The 9,821-nt window shown below is 45.7% G+C and overlaps 1 protein-coding gene across 1 annotated transcript; it reads right to left on the bottom strand.

Moving 5' to 3' along the window:
• Positions 1 to 1,103: 1,103 nt before the first annotated feature.
• LOC127323274 (uncharacterized) lies at positions 1,104 to 2,232 on the bottom strand. The gene has a single exon (XM_051351430.2). The coding sequence runs from the start codon at positions 2,186 to 2,188 to the stop codon at positions 1,109 to 1,111; it is 1,080 nt and encodes a 359-aa protein (XP_051207390.2). The 5' UTR covers positions 2,189 to 2,232; the 3' UTR covers positions 1,104 to 1,108.
• Positions 2,233 to 9,821: the final 7,589 nt, after the last annotated feature.

Genomic DNA, 9,821 nt, shown 5'->3' with positions numbered 1-9,821 from the left:
TTTTGGTGGATCAGCTCGGCTGATCTTGATAATATCCTCTCAATTCCCTTTTATTTGCTAACCTGCCAAGGGCCACTTGGCATAATGGGTTTCTTTGTATTGTTGTTTTATTTTGCAGGGCTAAAGAAGATGTTCAAGATGATCTTCATCACTTTGATGATCAAGAATTTATGAAGAAATCTAGCTAATAGTTTAGTTATTTGAACATCTTTGTAATTTTCATTTTTCTTTTCATTTCTTGTAATTTCTGTAAAGTGTTGTAATATTCATAATTCAATTTGGGATATTGTAAATTGACAATGTAAATTGTGTGATAATCAACAAAGCTGAAAGTTTCTCTAATGAGCTTTAAATATGTGAGATATTCTTTTATATGTGTGATTTTCTATTTGTTTAATGAATTATCTCAATTTGAATTATGGTGTATATAATTGATGTTTGAATTTGAAATTCAAACACAACTCATTTGAATTCAATCATGCAACTTAAATTGAGATGCCATGTTCCCCTCTCTTCTCGAAAACCCTAATTGAGTTCATTGAGGTCCAAGTTTATCGCACTCTCGAAACCCTAGCCCTGTAAGGTGTCGAGAGAGAAACTTGTCCCCCTTCGGTGCAGTTTTCTTTTAAAAGCGCGAAATTTCCCCAGATTTTACGATGCAATGCACATCCCTTTCTAAATTCTACCCCTCGATCGTCACTAAACCTGGGATATTACACAGCATGTCAGCGAAAATTCATGCTCTAAAGCAAGGCCTAATCCTGGCTCAATCTTTAGGTTGCAGAAAGTCGTTTGCTGTTCTGATAACATGGACGTGATCCAAGCAATGAATAATGGAGGCTATTCCAGTGGAATTGCAGCGGCAATCCTTGATGACTGTTACCATCTGGCGACTAAGTTTGTGAAGATCCATTTTGAACATGATTATCGTGAAGCAAATTCTGTAGCTCATGAATTAGCTAGGTTGGCACGGGGACAAATGCAGCAGGTTTGGTTTGAGAATCCCCTGTATCTATCATACCTCTTCTCATAAGCGATGTAACCTCAATTATTACTTAATAAAGAGTATGATGCTATCAAAAAAATACACAAATAACATATATAACACTTATATTGGAGCTGGACTCTTGAGACTGCCTTTTTCTACTAGATACTTTTTGCAATTTCTTTTCCAGTGTCCTTTCTCTTTGCAGAAGAAACACTCTTCGTCGGGCGTGTGGCCGATCTTGGACTTCCTAGGCGTATCAGTCTCACCGGCGTCCTTTGATTTGACCTTCTTCTTAGACTTACCCTTACACTTAAACTTGGTTGTTTTGTTTACCATCATCACATGGTTGGTATCTTTCCGGATTCCACTCTCAGCAGTCACGTGCTCCTGGTGCCGGAGCATTGGATAGCAACTGTTATTGCTCGGCACGACAGGGTAGTAGGGTTGATGGTGCGCCAGCTGCTGGAGTACATGTTCATTGACCATCGGAGCTTGGCTTATAAACTCTGGTCTGCCGTAGGCCAGGTACGGTTGCGGGACCATAGGGACACCATAGTTGGAGTTCGGGGTTTGCATCGCCACGGCGAGGTTTTCTTGCCGGTACGGCACGTACAGCTGTTGCTGGAGCATAGGAAGATTGGTCCTCGGCATTGGCAGCTCAGGCTGGAGCTGGTACGCCGCGTATGGCTGCTGGAAGATAGGGTTCCCAGCGTCCGGGGCGTGAACCGGCATTGGAACGGCAAGCTCTTGATCTCGAGTTCTACTTCTACCCGCCTGGTACTCGCCGCGTAGAGGAGCGAGTCTTACCTTCTTGTCTTCCCAATCTTTCTCCACTTCATCGACCGGAACCGGCGACGCATCCTCATCGTTTCTAACCATCTCCTCGTCCTCCTCGATGAACTCGTCGCCGTATGTGGCGGACGGTGCGGGGACGGAGACGGCGGGGCGGGGCGCCTGCAGGGCCTGCAGCTGGAGGAATCGGATGGAGATGGATGCGTGCAGGGAAGATACGTGGGCATCGAGGTCGTCCCAGGTGAAGGGGAGCTGCATCGGCGAGCAGGCGACGAGGCGATCGAACGATTCCCGAAGGCGCTGCTTCTTGCCCGGGAGCATGGGGATGGCAGCCTCCAGCTCCGCCGTCGTCATCGGCGCAGACTGGTCAGCTTGCGGCAACTTGAGAGAGGCAAGGAGGTGCTCCATGGGAGGGGCAAGGGATTGGCGTTCCGGAGCGGCGGCGCGTTGCAACTCCATCGTGGCCGAATCGATTCGATTCGTTTCGCGGCGCTGCGCATCGAAAATAGGTGGCTTTTATTGACCGGGCGTGGCGTGAGGATTCGATTGCTTATTGGTGTCGGAATCCCCGGAAAGCTCGGTCAGTTGGACACTTGGACTTCGATTTTCCTTTTCTACTTCTAGACGGCAAAGTACAAGAAGCCGTCGCAAAAAGAAGAAAAAAAAAACACAGCCGCGTCTCTCTGATACCAATCTTAGGTGGTGGTCGTACATAAAAAGACCAGATCCATCGCTTGGTACATCAAATATAGGTGGCTTTTATTTTTAAGAATTCAGCAGGTGAGCTGCTCGATATATTAATATATTAATAGAAGGAGATTGGCCTAGTTAATAAGGGAAATCGGGCCCAAAAACCGCACAAAGCGACCCAGTTTATAAGGAAAACCGAGTCGAAAACCTGAAAAGCGGAACAAGACTAACACACCCTAACACACCAAAGTCGATGCCTCCACAGGCGGCACCTTCAAGAAGGTAGCGGCATAGCTGCCGTCGTCGCCCGCTGCGTAGGAGCTTGGGTTCACCCGGAGACCACACGACACACGCAGCGGCAGGAGATTCCGCACACGATGACACTAACAAGAAGGGGAACGACACCAAAAGGCGCGCCGCCATCGGCACCGGCCAGACACAGTGTAGGACTTTCGTCCGGCATCCTCTCCGTCGTTGGGCCAAAGAAGGGCATGGAGCTTGTCAGCACCCAACGAGCCTGCGCGCTAGTGCCGACGATGCACTAGGCGGCCACCGGGAAGCCGAGCAGCGCCGCACAGGTGGCTTTTATTGACCAGGCGTGGCGTGAGGATTAGATTGGTTATTGGTGTCGGAATCCCCGGAAAGCTCGGTCAGTTGGTGAAATAACGAGATGTCGCCTAGAGGGGATGAATCGGCGATATAAAAATTCTTACGAATTTGGCTTGTAAAAATACGGAATTAAACTAACGTTTATTTTACAAGCATAAACCCTAAATATGCTAGGCTCACCTAAGTGTAACAATAACAACTAGAGCTAAGCAAGATAGACACAATTATATATGAACAACAAGTGATAGCAAGATATAATAAATACTTCAATCTCGATGGCTATCACAAAAGAAAGTAAGCTCGAGTATAAAAATAACCGAGACACGCGGAGACGAAGATGTATTCACGTGTTCCCTTCCTTTGCAAGAAGGTACGTCAAGTTTGGAGAGGTGGGGATCCCACGAAGGATTTTCCAACGCCACGAAGGCTCACCTTCTTCTCCGAGCCTATCCCACAAAGGAATAGCCTTTCCTTATGGCTAGCTTTTCCTCCACTCTGGAGATGGCGTGGGCCTCTTCACAATCTTCCTTGAAAAGATCACTGGAGCACCAACCGACAAGCCAACTAGGAGGTCTCCCTCCAAGAGTAACAAACTCACGGTCTCTCACTCAAACTAATCATGGTGGATAGCTCAACACTATGAAATGATGCAAAGCAAGAACACCAAATGTGTTCAAATCCTCCACACTCAAATCCCACCAAAACAACAAATGATAGGATGAGATTAGAGAGGAAGAACAAAGAAGGAAATCAACAAATGACTCCAAGATCTAGATCCAAATGGTTTCCCTCACTTAGAGGATAAATGGATTGGTGGGGATTGTAAATCTAGATCTCCTCTCTTAGATCCCTCAAGAATGAGCAAGAATCATGGGCGGAATCAAGAGATAGAGCAAGTTCTTCAAAATCAACAATGGAGTAGAGAGAGTGGAATAACTTCTACAGCCCAAGGTGGAAGAATGCATATTTATAGCCCAAGGGGAAAATAGAGCCGTCGGGGAAAAAGTCGGGCAGAGAAAACGGCCCAACTAGCCAGCCAGCCGGTCCACCGGTCGTGGCGCCGGACCGGTCGGTGGGACACCCGGTCCTGCTGGGTCTCTTACTGAAGATGAATCCGCCGATATCATAGAGGATGAATCCATTGACCGAAGAATCCAGTAATAACCATAGAAGATAAATCCGCTGATATCATAGAGGATGAATCCATTGACCCGAAGAAAATAGTTCCAGTAATAACCATAGAAGATGAATCCATTGACCCGGAAACACATCGGGTAATATTATATAAGTGAACCAATAATAACACAAAGAAAACCAATCCAGTAATCCGAAGAAAATAAATCCACTGAGCCGAAGAAGATAAAGGCACTAAGTCGAAGAAAATAATTCCACTGAGCCGAAGAAAATAATTTCACTGAGCCAGAGAAGATATATCTAGAGCCAAAGAATAGAAATTCACCAAGTAACCGAGTATATTTGTGGTAACGAAGTAATTGCGCAGCCCCCAGTGTTTGGGTAAATTTTGTTGTAATATTGCAATGGCACAGCCCCCGTGTATTCTGGTGTGACGAAAGTAAATAATAATTAACTCTCGGAAGAGGAACACTTAGCTTTTCTATCGGGTGCGGCGGAGCGGCGTGGAAGTAGGTCGTCCGGCAGATACAGTCGAAGCGGTGGACGTAGTAGATGTGGCGGATCCTCGATGGATGATCCCCCAAGCGTAGTGAACGTCATGGCGAACGGAGTCGACGCAGCAGCGGAAATCGAAGTTTTATTGCGATCTGATATTTTTTGTATCGGATGGTCGGATCCATGTAGTAGTAGTCGATGAAGTGATGGGTCCGCGACGGGTGAGCTCCCTGACATGGGCATACCCTTCGGGTACCTATTATTAGTATACCTAGCTCGGCCCAATATGGAGGAGACCCAATATGGAGAAGGCCCAACAAGGCAACCCGAAGAAGTAGTCGACTATGACTCTTGTAAAACCCTAGGCTGGTTGCATATATAAAGCTAGCCAGGGCACCCGAAATAGAGAGGCCAACAGATAGACAGAATATAGACAACATAGCTCCGCTACGGCGGCACCCTGTAAACATATTATGCTCATATACTGGATTGCTAGCAGCACGTAGGGATCCTCCACCGAGGGGACCCGAAGCTGGGTACGTCGTGTGCCTAATCTTGCTCCCGGAATCTCCATCGTCGCTCTCTCCCGAAACCCTAGTCTACAATACGTAGGCATTGCCGAGGTGATCCCCCGTCAATTGGCGCCGTCTGTGGGAATTTGCGACACTGGATTTTGTTATTCGGACGGGATCGATCAACTTCATCATCAACATCAACGAGATCAGAAGATCAGAAAAGACCAAGATCCAATCTTTCAGATGGCATAGCCCGTCACGGTCGATCGAAAAAAAAGAGCGTGGAGTAGCACGTTCCGTGTGTGAGTTGCAAGTTCAAAGAAGAATCAGCTATACTTCCTGGCATGCAAATCATCACGTTACGCGCACGACCGCGGTGGTACAAGCAGCTCAAGTTTCAAGGATGATGATGATTATGAATCATAAGCTCGGGACACAAAGGCGGAAGTGCTCATGAGTCGGGAAGAGACAGGAAATCAGCTAGACGTAATTAGTGCTGGCCTGTCCGACGACAGCCGTGCGCACGGAATACACGATCCAAGCCATCAGCTACGCCGTTGCCAACAACAACTCCGAGGTGCTATTCTTCTAATATTTTTGCTTTCACAAATTAACTCCTGCATAGAATTAAATGCTTCACATGCCATGGTTTCGTAGGTACAATGACTTGGCTAACGACGACACAGAATAAGATTATCAGACAAATACATTATCAGGTGCTATTAATTACTATTCGTAAAAAATTAGCCAAATATTTTTTCGGTTTGTTCTGTTATTTGCGCGCAGATATCTACGGTTCAATACAACTTCAGATCGGAACAAGCTTCGATTACTTCGCCCCGCATTGTCGCATGCTCGGAGGCTCGTCCGCCGAAAATCGATAGCGCATACTCGTCTCTCTCGGGAGCTCGTTCTCCGCGAATTTCGACTGCGTCATAGACTGTATCCGTCACATCGACTGTGCCCTCTTCATCGACTACTTTCGGCCAGGCGTCGTGCGACTACATCGACCACTTCCGATCAGGCGTCGACGCAACCGATAAAAGTTAAGTGGTCTGCTTCAAAGAGTCAATTATTATTTATTTTCGCTACACCCGAATATTTGGGGGCTGCGCCATTACATTATTACAGAAAATTCACCCAAACACTGGGGTTGCGCCATTACTTCGTTACCACAAATATACTCGGTTACTTGGTGAATTTCTCTTCTTCGGCTCTGGATATATCTTCTCCGGCTCAGTGATATTATTTTCTTCGGCTCAGTGGAATTATTTTCTTCGACTTAGTGGCTTTATCTTCTTCGGCTCAGTGGATATAATTTCTTCGGATTATTAGATTGGTTTTCTTTGGTTAATAATTGGTTCACTTATACAATATTACCCGATGCATTTCCGGGTCAATGGATTCATCTTCTATGGTTATTACTGGAACTATTTTCTTCGGCTCAATGGATTTATCCTCTATGATATCAACGGATTCATCTTTTATGGTTATTACTGGATTCTTCAGGTCAATGGATTCATCTTTTATGATATCAGCGGATTCATCTTCTATGGTTATTACTGGATTTTTCGGGTCAATGGATTCATCCTCTATGATATCGGTGGATTCATCTTCAATATATGCTTCATGTTTAATGTGGATTCATCTCAAATACTTCATCTGGGATTCATCTTCGTATATTATTGTCTATGGCTTCATCTTAAATGGCGTCGCCTTATATGACGTCGCAACTTCATCAACTTAATTCGACGTCACACCTAAACGCTCGGGGGCTCGACAACGATTTCGCCTCGGGTCACGACTGCGACACAACAATCATGACATCACCTCAGCAACGCTCGGGGGCTCGGCTATTTCTCCATCAATAATTTGGCGACATCTACTTTCATTATTTTATGGTTTCTACTTCGGCTCGACTTTTTCGCTACACTCGAAGACCTCATCGCGCATCGACTTCATCGTGTCCAAAAAGCTAAGTGTTCTTTTATTTTGCACAAAGTTGATTATCGTTTACTTTCGTCGCACCCGATGCTCGGGGGCTGCGCGGCATATATTCACTTTATATATCATCGAATCTGAGCATCTAACATCGCATGCGAAAAAGAGACAGGAAAATATAGAAAAAGTTTGTTTATTTATGCAGGAGAAAGCAAAATTCAAAGTATAGAAGAGAGAACCCAGCGAAATTGTCTACACGGAGAACTCGACGAAATTGTCTTAAAAAAAGAGAGAAGGTCCCGAAAAATTATCCTCAAGGAGGTCAAGAAGAATTATCTTCAAGAAGGTCCTGAAAAATTATCCTCAAAGAGGTCCCGGAGAACTATCCTGAAGGAGGAACCCGAAGTATTTTCCTGAAGGAGGAACCCGAAGAATTATCCTCAAGGAGGTCCCGAAGAATTGTCCTCAAGGAGGATCCGAAGAAATTTTCTTCAAGAAAGAACTCGACGAAATTTTCATCAAGGAGGAACCAAAAAAAAAAGAAAAAAAAAGAAAAAAAAGAGGATGGACAAATCTTTGGGTCCATTGACTCGTCATATTGTTCCGAGCAAGAGCATCGGTGATGTACTCGATAATATAGAAGAAACAATATATTCGGCTGTCTCATCAAGCCCGAGAAAAATATAGAAGAACCCGCAAAATGGGTCATTGCATCAGCCGAACAAGGCACTCGACAATATATTCTCAGAATGCCAAAGTTGCGAACAATTTCTGAATGCCGCAAAACTTTGCGAAGGTAAGACCCCAGATCCGTTCTGTGTGGCGTGCCGCCGTCTCTGACGTCGGTTTGCTACTTTTATCCGTATCAACAGATACGAAGAAAAATCCTAACGGACGCGTTAGGTACCCGATAAAATATGACTGGGACTCGATAGAATGGTAAGACCTTAAGCGGCACCTGTCGAAGTTTACACCAGTATCCCGAGATCATGTCCAGGGATGTGATCTTGAAGTAGGTTTTTGCGGATTGCCACTAGAGCAGTTAACTAGTACCTGATCCGTCAGATGAACTAGCCCCAACTACCATTATCCCTGTACAATATAGATATCAATGTCAAATAAAAATAGCAATGGTCTGGATTCGATAAAAAGAGGGGCTGCGCCAAGTTCTTTATCGAGTAGTACAACTTGAGCCTATGCCTAGGTGCAAGCACCTGCCCATAGGCTCGGGGGCTACTCTTATCGTGAGCATTGTTCACTCTCCCGACAAGATACAAGAGGAAAAATTATGGAGTCGATTAAAAGCCAGTTGAGCCTACACCCAAGTGCAAACACTTGGCTGTAGCCTCGGGGGCTACTCCCATCGGGAGCGCTGATTGCGCACCCGATGGAAAAATAACTTTGACAGCATCTATGACAATCAAGGTTTGTAGACTCAACTCGATTCTACGACTCGAGTGGAGCCTACTCCCATCGGGAGCACATTGATTTCATCAAATCCTCCAGAAATATAGTCAAGTTCTTTATCGAGTAGTACAACTTGAGTCTATGCCCAAGTGCAAGCACTTGCCCATAGACTCGGGGGCTACTCCCATCGGGAGCGCTGCCGCGAACCCGATAATTTCAAGAATCGTCGACATCATTTACGCTACACGTGATCTGCGGCATGGACCTCGCCTTGTATTTTCTTCGACTTCGGAGATTGTTATGCTTGGAGTTACTACGCAAGTCTTCGACTTCCCTATAAACTCGGGGGCTACTGACATGGGCATACCCTTCGGGTACCCATTATTAGTATACCTAGCTCGGCCCAATATGGAGGAGACCCAATATGGAGAAGGCCCAACAAGGCAACCCGAAGAAGTAGTCGACTAGGACTCTTGTAAAACCCTAGGCTGGTTGCATATATAAAGCTAGCCAGGGCACCCGAAATAGAGAGGCCAATAGATAGACAGAATATAGACAACATAGCTCCGCTACGGCGGCACCCTGTAAACATATTATGCTCATATACTGGATTGCTAGCAGCACGTAGGGATCCTCCACCGAGGGGACCCGAAGCTGGGTACGTCGTGTGCCTAATCTCGCTCCCGGAATCTCCATCGTCGCTCTCTCCCGAAACCCTAGTCTACAATACGTAGGCATTGCCGAGGTGATCCCCCGTCACTCCCGAATATATCGAGTCCGCGATGCGCCAAGCGAACCTCCGAGTGTGGCAACTGTGCGCGGCGAAGTAATCGGAGCCTGTTCCGATCTGAAGTTGTATTGGAGCGTAGAAATCTGCACGTAAATAACAGCACAAGCCGAAACAAATATTTGGCCAAATAAATTTTACAAATACTAATTAATTAAAAATATAGCACCTGATGATATTTGCGTCGGATGGCGGGTTTGTGACTATGGATCCGCGAAACTATCGGTTCCGTGATAGGCGAGTCATGTGAACGAGTAGGCCTCGATGTTTGCCTATCCTTTTTCTTCTTGTATCTCTTTCCCACTGAATCAGGTGAAGGCTTTTTTTTGGCACTTATCTCTCGCTGTTTTTCCTTCGACTTTTTTGTTAGTCCGATCAACTAGTAGTACTTTGCGCGAGACTCAGCACGATCCGATGATGCTACTTTTTTTTCTTTTTATTTTTATGGATTTGTTTCGTGGGA

Source organism: Lolium perenne, chromosome 4, assembly GCF_019359855.2.
Source record: "Lolium perenne isolate Kyuss_39 chromosome 4, Kyuss_2.0, whole genome shotgun sequence".
NCBI lineage: Eukaryota > Viridiplantae > Streptophyta > Magnoliopsida > Poales > Poaceae > Lolium > Lolium perenne.
This window is presented reverse-complemented; position numbering and strand designations above follow the sequence as displayed.